At 46.3% G+C, this 18,348-nt stretch overlaps 1 protein-coding gene across 1 annotated transcript in view; it reads left to right on the top strand.

The window, feature by feature from the left end:
• HMGCLL1 (3-hydroxy-3-methylglutaryl-CoA lyase like 1) overlaps positions 1–18,348 on the top strand; it is a 134,748-nt gene that overhangs the window by 10,258 nt on the left and 106,142 nt on the right. Inside the window, exon 4 of the mRNA XM_066590407.1 lies at positions 671–778. Within this exon, the coding sequence (XP_066446504.1) occupies positions 671–778 (108 nt within the window). The remainder of the gene's footprint in view (positions 1–670; positions 779–18,348) is intronic.

Genomic DNA, 18,348 nt, shown 5'->3' with positions numbered 1-18,348 from the left:
TCTCTGGCTTTAAATGGTAAAAAATGTAGGTGATGCGATCCCTTTAATTAATGTATCCAGTCCATTAATTGTATCAAATGATTGGTTTTCAGACTCTGACAGATGGCAAGAATAAGTACAGTTTACAAAGTAAAATCATAGGCTAAAAAATCAGTAAACAGAAATTAGCAAATAAATGCATTTCATATGATGAACTTTGGAGTGCACAGAGAGAATAACTGCTAGTGTTCTGGTTATGTATGGGAATGCATTAGTTGCAGAAAAAGGGTACATAAATGATTATTAGAGATGAGCGAGCACCCAAATGCTCGGGTTCGCGTTATTCGAGTCGAGCTTTTCGTAAAAATCGAGAGCTATACTCGAGTAATGAACCCCATTGACTCTCTCTCTCTCTCTCCCCTTCCTGCCCGTCAAAAAATTTGCCAATGACGAGCGCTGTGTCGCGGCGGGGAGGGGCTAAAACAAGCACGTCACAGCGGAGAGGAGCCAAAAACTGGGGCAGGGTCGAACACGATTTGATGCTTGTTTGAGTAACGAGCACCATCGAGTACGCTAATACTCGAACGAGCATCAAGCTCGGCAGAGTATGTTCGCTCAACTCTAAATAATATTATTTGTAAATAATATAAGTAGAAGAATGGACCACTGATAATACATATTTCCTTCCTAGGCTTTTGTACCAACTGACGTGAAAATTGAGTTAATCAATCGTCTCTCAGAAGCCGGTCTACCAGTCGTAGAAGTTACCAGTTTTGTATCTTCCAAATGGGTGCCACAGGTAAGGTATTCATGGATAACAAAAGTTACTCTCACTTGTGCAGCTTTGTGCAGAGTTATTTTTTAAAGATATTGTATCTTAAAATGGAATATCTATGGATGTAAGTCAGTTTAATGTGGTTAAAAGTCATCTTTTGTCTAAAAATTCATTTTTGTTTAGATTTTTTTGTGTGGAGATCATCAAATAGCTGGAAATATGGTTTTAAACAAAATGGACATGATAATACATTGTATACATTGCCAGAAATGTGATTATAATTATTGGATTCTTAAACCTTTAAAACTGCAAAGTGTGAGAAAGTGAGCAAGAAAGCAAATTAGCTTAATTAGGTCATACTACCACACAGATTTCCTACATATCTTAAAAGAGGTATCACTGTAAGGGCTTAAACAGACAAACATATTTGCGCATGCCCGCAAAATGTGATGAAGTGAACCTATTGATTTCAATGCACAGGAAAACAGAGTAAGTCGAGTGTTGTGTAAAAAACTTTTTCTCTTATTAAACAATCCAGACAGACATGGAGGAACAGAGAGCACGTGCCGTCTTACATGTTTCAGTCAAGCATGTTGCTCTTAACCATAGACTTCAATGGGTGCATTGTGTTTCTCGCACGCAATACCTGTGCGCGAGAAAAGATAGGTCTTGCCCTATCTTTCCGCATGTTATGCAGAAGGCTACCGTAGAGGTCTATGGCAGGTTAAATAAATCAAGGGGAAGGGTGTGACCCTGCTGGTCTCTAAGTTGGTCTAAGGACCTACTAACCCCAACAGGGTGGTGCTGAGGGAACTATAACAGGCAGGATGTGGCATGCCCATTGTGGTTGTTGTCGTTGTGTCATCATCATGTAGTAAAATTCAGATAGAAATGTGAGCAATAGAGCAATGTTGGAAGCCTGTGTTAGAGCTTGAAAGCAGAGTTATGTAAGCTGTGCCACAATTCTACGTAGCCTCCTGTGCAGACTGCGGTGCTAGGCAGTTGACTATGGAAACTGAGGAAGCTCTGATCATTTGCTGCTGCATTGTGAGAGAGAGAGAAATATCCACTATGAAGACTGTGAGTCTTGAAAACATTAAAGGGGTTGTCCGGCCACACAGGGTAAAAATTTTTATAATGCTGCTGCTTTCCTTTCAGTAAGGATAGTAACAGACAGCATACAGGGACTCAAACCGGCAGGCAGATCAGCTGCAATGTCAGTTTGTTACCTTAGAATCTGATCTTCACTGCAGCTTTCAAAGATGGTGCCTCTGTGCTGCCTTCTCACATGCTCTGCGCTCTCCCTCCTCTGTGTGCGCGCTCCCGATGGTAGTAAGAGACATGAAAAGGCAGGATTTCATGGCCTCCCTCAGCTCACGTCCTAGCCACGCCCACGACATGCCCACCTCTATTGAACTGCTCTACAGTCTCTGCACGCCCCCTGCTGCATACTATAATCAGAGGGGGTGTGGCCAGGGGAGACTGCGTTATACACTCATGTCAGGATAAAATCCTGGCATGAGTGTAAACAGCAGCACAGTGTATAGTGAATGGAGAGGGGCTGGGGAGAGCCCAGAGAGAACTCTCCTGCAGCCCCCCACTGCAAGGCTACCTACTGCTCCCCCACCCTGCTAAAGTAAAGTAAAACAAAACATTTCCCCACACACACATGCCCTCATAGTGCCCCTCCCACAGCGACCCCCCCCTCACAATGACCCCCCCCCCACAGTGCACTCTCCCACAGTGCCCCCCTAATGATCCCCCACAGTGCCACAAACAGTGCCCTCTACAGTACCCCCTACACATGCCCCCCAGTGTCACCCCTACAGTGCCCTCCAAAGTAGCCCCCCTCATTCCCCCCAACCACAGCATTCTCCACAGTCCCCCCTCAACAGTGCCCCCCCCAGTATTCCCCCCCCCCCCACAGTGCCCTCCGCAGTACCCCCCCTATACATGCCCCCCATCCACAGCCTCCCTATACAGTGCCCCCCCCTGTGACCTCCCCCACAGAGTCCCCCTTTACAGTGCCCACACACAAGTACACTAACAGCACCCCCCCCTCCCCCCGGGACTTCTGACAGCCGGGTCTCCTGACATTGCACACACACACACACATCACTGCACCCCCCCTCCCCCCTCCCCCTGGGACTTCTGACAGCCGGGTCTCCTGACATTGCACACACACACACACACACATCACTGCACCCCCCCCCGGGACTTCTGACAGCCACTTGCACGCATCCATCCATCCATCCTCCCCCCTCCCTCCCTCCCTCCCTCCTCCTCCTCCTCCTCCTCCTCCACCCCCCCCCCACGAGAGCCCGCCCCTCCTCTCATTCTTACCTTGGAGTTGAAGAGCCAGCAGACACGCCTCCCCTGCAGGCAGAACTGAGCTTCCCAGGCTGAAGTTCTTCTGCACATGCGCAGAGCTGTGCTGGAGAGGTGCGTCCCCGGTCGTCCCGACAAGAAGAGGACAAGAGACTTGTCGGAACCAGGAACCATGGCAACCGAGGAGCAACACAGGGGGGGGGGGCAACCCTAAAGGTAACTGAATAACTTCTGTTTGCCTAATTTACAATGCACAATGTATATTACAAAGTGCATTGTATTGGGCAAACAGAAGTAATGAGACCTAATGTTAATGGCCGGACAACCCCTTTAAGTTTCATGCTGAGTACCCACTGAGCCATAAGAAGTAGAGATGAGCGAACGTACTCGTCCGAGCTTGATATTCGTGCGAATATTAGGGTGTTCGGGATGCTCGTTACTCTTAACGAGCACCACGCGGTGTTCCAGTTACTTTCAGTTTCCTCTCTGAGACGTTAGCGCGCTTTTCTGGCCAATTGAAAGACAGGGAAGGCATTACAACTTCCCCCTGTGACGTTCAAGCCCTATACCACCCCCCTTCTGTGAGTGGCTGGGGCGATCAGATGTCACCCGAGTATAAAAGTCGGCCCCTCCCGCGGCTCGCCTCAGATGCCTTGTGAGTTAGCTAAAGGGAAAGTGTTGCTGCTGGTGCTGCTGTAGGGAGAGTGTTAGGAGTGAGTGTAGGCTTCAAGAACCCCAACGGTCCTTCTCAGGGCCACATCTATCCGTGTGCAGTACTGTGGAGGGTGCTGTTAGCAGTGTTGCACACATTTTTTTTTTTCAAAATCGACAGTCTGCAGAGCACTGCGCCTTGCAGTAATACTACAGGGACAGAAGTGGTGCTTAGGTAGGGAGAGTGTTAGGAGTGAGTGTAGGCTTCAAGAACCCCAACGGTCCTTCTTAGGGCCACATCTATCCGTGTGCAGTACTGTGCAGGCTGCTGTTAGCAGTGTTGCATATTTTTTTCTTTTCAAAATCGTCTGTCTGCAGAGCATTGCGCCTTGCAGTAATACTACAGGGAGAGAATTGTGTAGGCAGGGCCAGAAGACATATAATATTGATTGAATATAGTCAGTGGGCCCTCCGTTTCCAAAAAAGGGAAAAATTGTATTTGTCCTGCAGTCTTGCGCCAATTTATTTCCTGCCTGGGAAAAGTAACCGCTGTGCTGCACTTCATATAACTGCATTTCTGTGCAACACATATCTTATCTGATTGAATATAGTCAGTGGGCCTTCCGTTTCCCAAAAAGGGAAACACTCTATTTGTCCTGCAGGCTTGCGCCAATTTATTTGCTGCCTGTGAAAAGTAACCGCTGTGCTGCACTTCATATAACTGCATTTCTGTGCAACACATATCTTATCTGATTGAATATAGTCAGTGGGCCTTCCGTTTCCCAAAAAGGGAAACATTCTATTTGTCCTGCAGGCTTGCGCCAATTTATTTGCTGCCTGTGAAAAGTCTCCGCTCTGCTGCACTTCATATAACTGCATTTCTGTGCAACACATATCTTATCTGATTGAATATAGTCAGTTGGCCCTCCGTTTCCCAAAAAGGGAAACATTCTATTTGTCCTGCAGGCTTGCGCCAATTTATTTGCTGCCTGTGAAAAGTAACCGCTCTGCTGCACTTCATATAACTGCATTTCTGTGCAACACATATCTTATCTGATTGAATATAGTCAGTGGGCCCTCCGTTTCCCAAAAAGGGAAACATTCTATTTGTCCTGCAGGCTTGCGCCAATTTATTTGCTGCCTGTGAAAAGTAACCGCTCTGCTGCACTTCATATAACTGCATTTCTGTGCAACACATATCTTATCTGATTGAATATAGTCAGTGGGCCCTCCGTTTCCCAAAAAGGGAAACATTCAATTTGTCCTGCAGGCTTGCGCCAATTTATTTGCTGCCTGTGAAAAGTCTCCGCTCTGCTGCACTTCATATAACTGCATTTCTGTGCAACACATATCTTATCTGATTGAATATAGTCAGTGGGCCCTCCGTTTCCCAAAAAGGGAAACATTCTATTTGTCCTGCAGTCTTGCGCCAATTTATTTCCTGCCTGGAAAAAGTATCCGCTGTGCTGCACTTCATATAACTGCATTTCTGTGCAACACATATCTTATCTGATTGAATATAGTCAGTGGGCCCTCCGTTTCCCAAAAAGGGAAACATTCTATTTGTCCTGCAGGCTTGCGCCAATTTATTTGCTGCCTGTGAAAAGTCTCCGCTCTGCTGCACTTCATATAACTGCATTTCTGTGCAACACATATCTTATCTGATTGAATATAGTCAGTGGGCCCTCCGTTTCCCAAAAAGGGAAACATTCTATTTGTCCTGCAGGCTTGCGCCAATTTATTTGCTGCCTGTGAAAAGTAACCGCTGTGCTGCACTTCATATAACTGCATTTCTGTGCAACACATATCTTATCTGATTGAATATAGTCAGTGGGCCCTCCATTTCCCAAAAAGGGAAACATTCAATTTGTCCTGCAGGCTTGCGCCAATTTATTTGCTGCCTGTGAAAAGTCTCCGCTCTGCTGCACTTCATATAACTGCATTTCTGTGCAACACATATCTTATCTGATTGAATATAGTCAGTGGGCCCTCCGCTTCCCAAAAAGGGAAACATTCTATTTGTCCTGCAGGCTTGCGCCAATTTATTTGCTGCCTGTGAAAAGTAACCGCTCTGCTGCACTTCATATAACTGCATTTCTGTGCAACACATATCTTATCTGATTGAATATAGTCAGTGGGCCCTCCGTTTCCCAAAAAGGGAAACATTCTATTTGTCCTGCAGTCTTGCGCCAATTTATTTCCTGCCTGGGAAAAGTAACCGCTGTGCTGCACTTCATATAACTGCATTTCTGTGCAACACATATCTTATCTGATTGAATATAGTCAGTGGGCCCTCCGTTTCCCAAGAAGGGAAACATTCTATTTGTCCTGCAGGCTTGCGCCAATTTATTTGCTGCCTGTGAAAAGTCTCCGCTCTGCTGCACTTCATATAACTGCATTTCTGTGCAACACATATCTTATCTGATTGAATATAGTCAGTTGGCCCTCCGTTTCCCAAAAAGGGAAACATTCTATTTGTCCTGCAGGCTTGCGCCAATTTATTTGCTGCCTGTGAAAAGTAACCGCTCTGCTGCACTTCATATAACTGCATTTCTGTGCAACACATATCTTATCTGATTGAATATAGTCAGTGGGCCCTCCGCTTCCCAAAAAGGGAAACATTCTATTTGTCCTGCAGGCTTGCGCCAATTTATTTGCTGCCTGTGAAAAGTAACCGCTCTGCTGCACTTCATATAACTGCATTTCTGTGCAACACATATCTTATCTGATTGAATATAGTCAGTGGGCCCTCCGTTTCCCAAAAAGGGAAACATTCAATTTGTCCTGCAGGCTTGCGCCAATTTATTTCCTGCCTGGGAAATCACTGGTAATACAGCATGCTGAGGGGTAGGGGTAAGCCTAGAGGACGTGGACGTGGCCGAGGACTCGTAGGCCCAAGTGAGGGTGTGGGCACAGGGCGAGCTCCTGATCAAGGTGTATCGCAGCCGACTGCTGCGCGATTAGGAGAGAGGCACGTTTCTGGCGTCCCCACATTCATCGCCCAATTAATGGGTCCACGCGGGAGACCTTTATTAGAAAATGAGCAGTGTGAGCAGGTCCTGTCGTGGATGGCAGAAAGTGCTTCAAGCAAGCTATCATCCACCCACAGTTCTGCGCCGTCCAGTGCTGCAAATCCAAATCCTCTGGCTGCTACTCCTCCTTCCTCCCAGCCTCCTCACTCCACTACAATGACACATGCTCAGGAGCGGGCAGACTCCCAGGAACTGTTCTCGGGCCCCTGCTCAGATTGGGCAGCAGTGGTTCCTCTCCCACCAGAGGAGCTTATCGTCACTGATGCCCAACCATTGGAAAGTTCCCGGGGTCCGGGGGATGAGGCTGGGGACTTCCGGCAACTGTCTCAAGACCTTTCAGAGGGTGATGAGGACGATGACGATGAGACACAGTTGTCTTGCAGTGAGGTAGTAATAAGGGCAGTAAGTCCGAGGGAGTAAGCCCTGCACGACCACGTCTCCCGCAACATTGTACGCGCCCTCACCAACGCGGTTACTGCTAAGGTCCACTTAACAACGGACACGTGGACAAGCACAGGTGGCCAGGGCCACTACATCTCCCTGACGGCACATTGGGTGAATTTAGTGGAGGCTGGGACAGAGTCAGAGCCTGGGACCGCTCACGTCCTACCCACCCCCAGAATTGCGGGCCCCAGCTCGGTGCTGGTATCTGCGGCGGTGTATGCTTCCTCCACTAAAGCACCCTCCTCCTCCTCCTCCTCCGCAACCTCTGTCTCGCAATCAAGATGTGTCAGCAGCAGCAGCACGTCGCCAGCAGTCGGTGTCGCACGGCGTGGCAGCACAGCGGTGGGCAAGCGTCAGCAGGCCGTGCTGAAACTACTCAGCTTAGGAGATAAGAGGCACACGGCCCACAAACTGCTGCAGGGTCTGACAGAGCAGACCGACCGCTGGCTTGCGCCGCTGAGCCACCAACCGGGCATGGTCGTGTGTGACAACGGCCGTAACCTGGTGGCGGCTCTGCAGCTCGGCAGCCTCACGCACGTGCCATGCCTGGCCCACGTCTTTAATTTGGTGGTTCAGCGCTTTCTGAAAAGCTACCCACGCTTGTCAGACCTGCTCGTAAAGGTGCGCCGCCTCTGCACACATTTCCGCAAGTCCCACACGGACGCTGCCACCCTGCAGACACTGCAACATCAGTTTAATCTGCCAGTGCACCGACTGCTGTGCGACGTGCCCACACGGTGGAACTCTACGCTCCACATGTTGGCTAGGCTCTATGAGCAGCGTAGAGCTATAGTGGAATACCAACTCCAACATGGGCGGCGCAGTGGAAGTCAGCCTCCTCAATTCTTTTCAGAAGAGTGGGCCTGGTTGGCAAACATCTGCCAGGTCCTTCGAAACTTTGAGCAGTCTACCCAGGTGGTGAGCGGCGATGCTGCAATCATTAGCGTCACCATTCCTCTGCTATGCATCTTGAGAAGTTCCCTGCAAACCATAAAGGCAGACACTTTGCGCTCGGAAACAGAGGCGGGGGAAGACAGTATGTCGCTGGATAGTCAGCCTGTCTATATCTCAGCGCGTTGAGGAGGAGGAGGAGGAGCATGAGGAGGATGAGGAGGAGGGGGAAGAGACAGCTTGGCCCACTGCTGAGGGTACCCATGCTGCTTGCCTGTCATCATTTCAGCGTGTATGGCCTGAGGAGGAGGAGGAGGAGGAGGAGGATCCTGAAAGTGATCTTCCTAGTGCGGACAGCCATGTGTTGCGTACAGGTACCCTGGCACACATGGCTGACTTCATGTTAGGATGCCTTTCTCGTGACCCTCGCGTTACACGCATTCTGGACACTACGGATTACTGGGTGTACACACTGCTCGACCCACGCTATAAGGAGAACCTTCCCACTCTCATTCCCGAAGAGGAAAGGGGTTCGAGAGTGTTGCTATACCACAGGACCCTGGCGGACAAGCTGATGGTAAAATTCCCATCCGACAGCGCTAGTGGCAGAAGGCGCAGTTCCGAGGGCCAGGTAGCAGGGGAGGTGCGGAGATCGAGCAGCATGTACAGCCCAGGCAGTGCAACAGTCTTTAAGGGCCTGGACAGCTTTCTGGCTCCCCAGCAAGACTGTGTCACCGCTCCCCAGTCAAGGCTGAGTCGGCGGGAGCACTGTAAAAGGATGGTGAGGGAGTACGTAGCCGATCGCACGACCGTCCTCCATGACGCCTCTGCCACCTACAACTACTGGGTGTCGAAGCTGGACACGTGGCCTGAACTAGCGCTGTATGCCCTGGAGGTGCTTGCTTGTCCTGCGGCTAGCGTCTTGTCGGAGAGGGTGTTTAGTGCGGCTGGGGGAATCATCACAGATAAGCGTACCCGCCTGTCAACCGACAGTGCCGACAGGCTAACACTCATCAAGATGAACAAAGCCTGGATTTCCCCAGACTTCTCTTCTCCACCAGCGGACAGCAGCGATACCTAAGCAATACGTAGGCTGCACCCGCGGATGGAAGCATCGTTCTCTCTCACCATCCAAAACGGGGACATTTCTGCTTCATCAATCTGTGTATAATATTCCTCCTCCTCCTCCTGCTCCTCCTCCTGAAACCTCACGTAATCACGCTGAATGGGCAATTTTTCTTAGAGCCACAAGGCTCACTCATATAATTTTTCTAAAAATTTTTTATACGTTTCAATGCTCTTAAAAGCGTTGGAACTTTAACTTGAACCAATTTTTCGTTACACTGGGCTGCCTCCAGGCCTAGTTACCACTTAAGCCACACTAACCAAAGCGATTAATGGGTTTCACCTGCCATCTTGGTTGGGCATGGCCAATTTTTACTGAGGTACATTAGTACTGTTGGTACACCAATTTTTTGGGGCCCTCACCTACAGTGTAATCATAGCAATTTCTATGTTCTTCGCCTGCACTCATGGTACAGAAAGGTGTGTGGGGTTGGCCTACACTTTAGCTAAATAAATGTAACTTGGGCCTTGGCTATACTGCAGCTACTGAAATGGAACTAAGACTGCACTCCCACTATACTGCTGCTTCGGAATTGTTCCTGGGGCCTGTGTAGGCTGCTACTATTACTTAAATGGAACTTAGACTATGCTCCCCCTATACTGCTGCTTCGGAATTGTTACTGGGGCCTGTCTTGAGTGCTACTATTACTGAAATGGAACGAAGACTGCGCTCCCACTATACTGCTGCTTCAGAATTGTTACTGGGGCCTGTCTTGAGTGCTACTATTACTGAAATGGAACGAAGACTGCGCTCCCACTATACTGCTGCTTCGGAATTGTTACTGGGGCCTGTCTTGAGTGCTACTATTACTGAAATGGAACTAATACTGTGCTCCCCCTATAATGCTGCTAGTGATATGTTAGTGGGGCCTGTCCTAATGCTACGGCTGAAATGTTACGAATTATGGGCTCTGTCTATACCGCTGCTAATGGTATGTCTCTGGGGTGTGGAAACAGAGGCTTCACAAAGACATGATGGCGGCGATGCCATTTCCCACCAACGCGGTTACTGTTAAGGTGCATATAACCACGGACACGTGGAGAGGACACGTAGTGCCTCAAAAACATCCCCCTCCTCCTCCAACAATGAAAACATTCTTGGCAAATGCCTTTGCATTGGTTCGTCTGGTGGCAGTCCAAGAATTTCACCTTTACCGACACAACAAGAGAGCCCCCCCACCATCTCCCCGCCACGGCCCACTTAATCCTGGCCACATTCCGAAAACCAACAAAATAAAACCGCGCTACTAGGTCCGCAGTCACCACCACATTACCACCAACGCGGTTACTGTTAAGGTGCATGTAACCACGGACACGTGGAGAGGACACGTAGTGCCTCAAAAACATCCCCCGCCACGGCCAACTTAATCCTGGCCACATTCCGAAAACCAACAAAACACAACCGCGCTACTAGGTCCGCAGTCACCACCACATTACCACCAACGCGGTTACTGTTAAGGTACATATTACCAGTCTGACTGGGGCATGCAGACACCTTGACAGAATGAATAGTGTGTGGCACATAGGTTCCCCATTGCTATGCCCACGTGTGCAGCTCCTGATGGCGGTGGCACAGGATTATATTTCTCATTGCTTCTGTACAGCATTGTGGGCTATCGCCCCACCACTTTTAAAGAGAGTCGCTGCCTAGCCGTGCCAACCCTCTGCAGTGTGTGCCTGCAGTTCCTCCTCATGGCAGACGCACTTATAAATAGACATGAGGGTGGTGTGGCATGAGGGCAGCTGAAGGCTGCGCAGGGACAGTTTGGTGTGCGCTGTGGACACTGCGTCGTGCAGGGGGGAGGGGGGTTGGGCAGCATGTAACCCAGGAGAAGTGGCAGCAGAGTGTCATGCAGGCAGTGATTGTGCTTTGTTGTAGGTAGTGTGGTGCTTAGCTAAGGTATGCCATGCTAATGAGGGCTTTTCAGAAGTAAAAGTTGTTGGGAGGGGGGGGGGGCCCACTCTTGCCGGTATTGTGGCTTAATAGTGGGACCTGTGAACTTGAGATGCAGCCCAACATGTAGCCCCTCGCCTGCCCTAGCCGTTGCTGTGTCGTTCCCATCACTTTCTTGAATTGCCCAGATTTTCACACATGGAAACCTTAGCGAGCATCGGCAAAATACAAAAATGCTCGGGTCGCCCATTGACTTCAATGGGGTTCGTTACTCGAAACGAACCCTCGAGCATTGCGAAAATTTCGTCCCGAGTAACGAGCACCCGAGCATTTTGGTGCTCGCTCATCTCTAATAAGAAGCCTGATAGTGATTAAGACTACATATATTTCAAGGAAACCTGACAACTATCAAGAAAACTGTGTGTAGCTAAACAGTTAGTGAGGGGGTCTGTTCCACTGGATTGGTGCATAGCCAGTGCGGTTCCAAAATTCAAAAGGGGGTTGAAAAGTGAACCTGGAAACTATACGCTGATAAATCTAATTCCTCTTATGAGTAAAATGTTTGAAGGATTTATGAGATGTGCTGCACTGGAGTACCTCAATGCATTTAGCTGTATAATTTGATATCAGCATGGGTTGAGAGGGATCTCTCCTGTCAAACCAATCTGATCACCTACTATGAGGAAGTAAGTTCTAGACTGGACCAAGCAGTGTCCTTGGATCTCTGTGCCACATTGTATGTTGGTTCATAAAATTGGAATGCTTGCTCTGGGCAAGAATCTGTGTAAGTGGGTAAATAACTGACTCAATGATAGAAGGCAGAGGGTGGTTATTAATGGTATATACTCTGATTGGGTCACCATTAATAGTGGGGTATCACAGGGGTCGATATTGGGCCCTTTTTAATATATTTATTAATGACCTGGTAGAAGGATTGCACATTAAAATATCAATATTTGCAGATGACACAAAACTATGTAACGAAATGAACACAAAGGACAGAACGTATTTGGATCTGAAATAGTTGAGGGCTTGGGCAGAAAAGTGGCAAATGAGGTTTAAGGGCTTCTTCAAATGACTATGTTTACACAGGTATTTGTGCACCTAAAATCTGCATGTGCTAAACACAGAAAACATAATTCATTAAAATGCGTTCATTCTCATAAGTGCGTTTTGTGCAAGCATTTTGCCTGCACGAAAAAAGGTAGGACCTGCTTTATTTTCCTGCATTTGCACAGCAAAATTCCCATAGAAGTCTATGGGAGATGTGAAAATTTGCAAAGGGAGGAGTGTGAAACTGCATGAAACGCAGGGAAAAGAACACATCTGGAACACACTTGGCTTTAAATAGCCTTGAAATCCACACAAAAAGGGTTGTCTAGCCATTAAATCCATGGAAAGGGTGTGTCACGCTTGCGTGTCAACTGGCATTGCGTGCGCAAAAAGTACAGTACTATGCACAGACATGGGCAAACATGCTGTGCTGCGGCGAGCGTTTTTGCGTATACAATCATGTGAAGTTACCCTCTCACTGATAAATGTAAAGTTCTGCACATGGACAGAGGTAATACATGTCACCATTACACACCAAATGGGAAACCACTGAGCAAAACAAACAAAGTTAAATGAGGAAAATTGTCTTCTACCTCATTGGGGGTTTTTTTGCCTTCCACTGGATCAACATTGAGAGTAATAGGCTGAACTGGATGGATATATGTCTTTTTTTTAGCCTAACATACTATGTTAGGTCTACAACATAATTAAGTGACTGTGTTTTTGAGATGCAAAACAAATTGCAACAGGCCTGAGTTTGTGTTGCAGACTGTAACTTGTTCCCGCCATGGCTGGTAAGCTGACACAGAGTTGCTAAAGAGTTCTGGACTGTGTTGCAACATTTTATACTGCATGTTGAGTTCAAGTGAATGTATCATTGATTTCGTTAAGTGCCTGTAACACTTAAGCAGCCACCAGGTATAGTTTATTGCGGCCTTTGGGATTCCATGCTCTTTCTGTTATTTCACCTGCACGGACGTTGCATGGGGAATGTATGGAATGGACTCAGAAACAGTGTCAGCTTTATATTATATTATAGCCGATACGCTGCAGCAGTAGCCAGGATCAGAGATAACTTTTGTTCCTCCTGACCATTTAACTCCCTAGATGCCATGGCAAAATAGTCAAAAGCGACTGCAACATCTAAGCAATTAGTCAGAGGGAGCCTCCCCCATGGTCAGATCACAGGATGCCAAGCAGTGGTCATTACACCGGGGGGCATAGTGGATGTCTTCCATCTTAGTATTCCAGGAGCAGGGTGGTATAGGATAATGCTGACAGGTATTATAGGTTGTGATTCTGGAGTATTGCAGAGTATTATGCAAGGATGTCTAGTGGGACTTAAAACAAAAAGAGAAAAAGTCCTAATAAAATTTTTTTTGTTAATATTTTAAAAAATTACAAGCTAAGAAAGACCTTTTCTTATTTAGGGCTTAGTCACATGGGCGCATCCGGGTGCCGATGCGCCCGTCTTGCACCATGAAGAAGACAGCCGCACTGCAGGTGCGGACGTCTCTCCGCAGCGCCGGAAGAAAGAACGCATGACCGGCAATGGAGCCGGTTATGTGTTCTTTCTGTGCACCTGCAGTGCGGGCGTCTTATCCTGCAGGAAGACGGGCGCATCGGCGCCCGGATGCGCCCGTGTGACTAAGCCTTTAGCATGTGAAATAAATAAATATAATTGGTGTTGCTCCATCCATAAAAACCGAAACAAGTAAAATATCCATCCGGCAGGGTGGACACAATAAAAAGAATTATTAATGCCAGAATTTTTGTTCTTTAGCTACTTTACCACTCAAAAAATTGGATACACAATGATAAAAAAAAAATCATATGTACCACAAAATGGTACATAACAAAAAATTACAACTTGTCCCTCAAAAAATGACCCCTCACATAGCTCCATCGACAAAAAATAAAGAAGTTATGGGTTTTAGAATATGGCAAAGTAAACAAAATTATAACATTGTCTATAATTGTACCTAATAAATGAGTAAAGGGAGTTTTTTGTTTTTACATTTTCATTACTTGTCTTTCTTTATATTTAAAAATTTTTTATTACCCTTTTTTTGGCCCCAGCAGGGGACCTGAACACATAATTATACATACACTACAATACTTCTGCTTTATGTTGTCAGTGATATTCTATTCTATTTGGTCTCTGGTGGGTGTAATAGGTATACTAAGATGGTAGACCTTGGGATCACTATGCCTCTAGCTGCTACTATAACCCCTCTGTGATAGGATGTCAGAGGAAACCCACCATTTGTCTAATGGCTTAGATGTAAAAGTCACAACTAAGCGTATAAGCAGCTATCATCCAAGTCCTTTCCAATACCGGTCATTGCTGCAGGGTATCAGCTGTAATATACAGGTGACTCCCTCTGTTTACAGTGCACCCTGCTCCATACATGCTCTACTTCACATAACATACTTGTACGTACATCTCCGGGTTAATATATGCTTTTCAAAATGTTGATAAAGAAGCTCTAGTGATGTAATCTCAAAATTGTGTTCTATGCAATGTTTACCGTATTATACATTTGCTGAATCACCAACTTCATCATGTCCGCAATATCTACTTTTTCCAGAGCTTATATGCTAAAAATATATCTACCGGCAAATGAGGAAATATTGTCACATACACATATCCACAAAGAGAAAATTTATATTCTAGGAGATGGAAACCTGAAGCGGCAAGGTGAAAGGTTTGAGGGGACAGACAATAAGCTTTTGAACTGATTTCAAATTAGAAATCTTGGTTTATTCAACATCTAGCTAGAGGGGGAGTGAGAGGTTAACCTTGAGGTCAGGGAAAAGATATCATCCGACTCAGATAACACATTACATTTTCAATGATAAACATACCTTTAGGTGTGGGAATAGAGCAGCACTGACTTGATGAGACAATTTTAAAACATTTTTCATTTTATAGAAGTATGGTACATTTTAGTGTCTTCAACTTATGTGCAATATCTGACCATCACTATAACAATATAACATTAACAGATTACTGGTCGTTTATAAATCAGACCCCTATAGATGGTGTCTTACATTACTATATTATCCCTTTATCCTGTTAAAAATTTCTTTAAAATATTCCTTTTTACATTTGGGCAAAAATTACTTGATGCAGCTCTTCATAAAACAACATATTTAACTAAATATTCTATATACAATTTTTTAAAATTTGTCATTGGATGCTTTAAGAAGATTGTCTTATGACTAGTGTCTAGGGATTTATGAAATATTTGGGTTGGGATTGCCCAACCTGATTTAAAAAAGAAATAATCATGAATTTGGACAACCGATTCCGACTTCCAGTAAAATCAATTGGATTTTATCACCTAGACAATGAAAATGAGAAGATCTGCAGCTGATCAATAACAGCTGTATGAGGACGAATGATTGTGTTAGCAATCCCTTGTCCCCATAGAGCAGACACAGTAAACTGCCCGTGTATATGTTAGACCGAGCACTGACCAACATGCACATTATTGGTCAATGGATGTTAGCAAGGTCAGATTAAAAGCATTATTTATCTTGTATCGTTAGCGCAACAAAGTGCAATATCAGAATTGCTGCTTTTTGTTCATTTTGCCTGCAAAAAAAGAGAAATAAAAGGCATCAAAGAGTCACGTCAACCCCAACATGGTACCAATAAAAACAACCTCTAGCCCTGTCATACCTCTAGCTCCCGATTGGTTGCATTGCTGTCCGGCCATGAAAGTTCTGAGGCCGACAGCAACAGACAAGGAATGTGTGCAGGGATGGAGGGTTAGGGTAACTTAAACTGCGAGGATTACATTAGTAGCTGTAAATGCGCCGGCCAGCACTCACATGGAATCATGTTCACACCTATTAATGTAAGCATCACACTTAAATCTACCCTAACCATCCATCCCTGAATAAATCCTTTCAGGGCCCCCCTCCGCGTCGTGAGTGTCCCCGGCGCCACCGCTGACCCCAGCAGCACAATCCTGGCAGCGGTGTCAGAGACCGTCCCCAGCAGTTTAAACCCCCCGGCCGCCACTGGCCCCCTACCATCTCCCCTTACCCCGTCGCGCTGTGTTGCCAATGACAGCTCTGTCCCACCCCGCCGGTCACTCTGCAGGGCCGATGTCCACTATCTCTCTGCTGCAATCGCCGCCTCACTGTGCCCGCTTCCGTGCTCCTGACGAGCTGTGGCCGATCACAGCTCCATCCCCTGCTGCTCACTCTGCAGGGCTGGTTGCAGCAGACATCACAGCCAATCAGATCCTGGGGGCATGAAGGGGCTGTCAAGCAGCCTGTATCTTGTCACCACCCACACTTCTGGTGGTGACAAGATACAATAATACCCATTTATGCTATATAACAAACAGCACAAAATTAAAATGTAAAACACTGCAATACTGATTTTTTTTTTCCTTCCCACCTAATAACAATTAGTCAGTGGTTTTTATGTAAAATTACAATTTATTCTGCAAAACCCACCTCTGATATAGCTAAATCACAGAAGAAATAAAAATATTATGGCTTTCAGAATGCAACAATGAAAAAAAAATCTCTGCGTCCTTAAGGTCAAAATAGGTTATGTCTTTTTAAAGTGGTTGTCGGAGATAACAGGTTTCCCATGCCTGAAATAATAATAAACAAACTTATACTCACCTCTCTCCGTTCCTCACAGCTTGGTACTAGGTGCTGTCTCACTGTTTACAGACTGCAGTCTGCAAACACGTGGTTGTCAGCATGGGAGATGTGTGGACCCAGGAGAGTTAAAGGAGATGTCCCGAGGCAGCAAGTGGGGTTATACACTTCTGTATGGCCATAATAATGCACTTTGTAATATACATTGTGCATTAATTATGAGCCATACAGAAGTTATAAAAAGTTTTTTACTTACCTGCTCCGTTGCTAGCGTCCTCGTTCCCATGGAGCCGACTAATTTTTGGCCTCCGATGGCCAAATTAGCCGCGCTTGCGCAGTCCGGGTCTTCTGCTGTTCTCTATGGGGCTCCGTGTAGCTCCGTGTAGCTCCGCCCCGTCACGTGCCGATTCCAGCCAATCAGGAGGCTGGAATCGGCAGTGGACCGCACAGAAGAGCTGCGGTCCACGAAGATAGAGGATCCCGGCGGCCATCTTCAGCGGTAAGTATTGAAGTCACCGGACCGCCGGGATTCAGGTAAGCGCTGTGCGGGTGGTTTTTTTAACCCCTGCATCGGGGTTGTCTCGCGCCGAACGGGGGGGGGGGTTTAAAAAAAAAAAAACCCGTTTCGGCGCGGGACATCTCCTTTAAATATAAGCTTGTTTGTTATTTTCTGGCCCAGGGAACATGTTTTTTAAAAAAATGACTCAGACAAGGTCTTTAAGGGGTTAGCTTCAGGGTGCCGTACATATTAAAAAGGTGGTTTAAGTACATACATGAAATGAGAAACAAGTGGACATCCAAGCCTGGTGCTGGAGCCTGGGTTGCGGGAGCTGCTTAGCTGTGTCCTGTCGCGTGGGGGGTTGAAGACAGGTGAGTGTACTTTTTTTCCTCTTTTTTGTTTGTTTTATTCCATGCCCAGCCATTAGAATTTTTTTCTAATGACGCAACTCCATTAAGGATGGGTGTGATGGTTTCATTTTTAAAAGAATAAAGGAACATGCCAGTGATAGTTGAAGAGATGGGTTACGGCTGGAAAGAATATGATAGTAAGGTTGCAGATTGGCTAAAATGGTCACAAGACTCGTGGGCCTCGACAAATTGCTGACTTCACAAGCCAGATGCAGCTCTGCTTGTTCGGAAATAGTTTTTCCTTTTGGAAAAAAGGGGCACTTTTAACTATTAGGGGGCGCAAATGTGTTTTATTTTAACTCCACACAATAAAAATGCTCACATTTATTATTTTCCAGGAAGTACAAAGGGCCATTAACCCCTTAGTGACCACAAATATGCTCTTTTATGGCGGTCACCAATGGGCTTTAAACCTGTGCATATATATATATATATATATATATATATATATATATATATATATCTTTTTAATTCAGTGGCTGAGGGCTGAGTGGCTGAGCTGACTACTGATAGCAAGGCCCCTGCTCTAACAGTCAGGAATAAAACAAAAAAACATTTCATAGTGAAATTGAACTTCTGATTGTTTAATAGTACATATAATACAATGCCATGGTATTGCATAATACTGTATTTTAACA

Source organism: Eleutherodactylus coqui, chromosome 1 (assembly GCF_035609145.1).
Source record: "Eleutherodactylus coqui strain aEleCoq1 chromosome 1, aEleCoq1.hap1, whole genome shotgun sequence".
In the NCBI taxonomy this organism is placed as follows: domain Eukaryota; kingdom Metazoa; phylum Chordata; class Amphibia; order Anura; family Eleutherodactylidae; genus Eleutherodactylus; species Eleutherodactylus coqui.
This window is presented reverse-complemented; position numbering and strand designations above follow the sequence as displayed.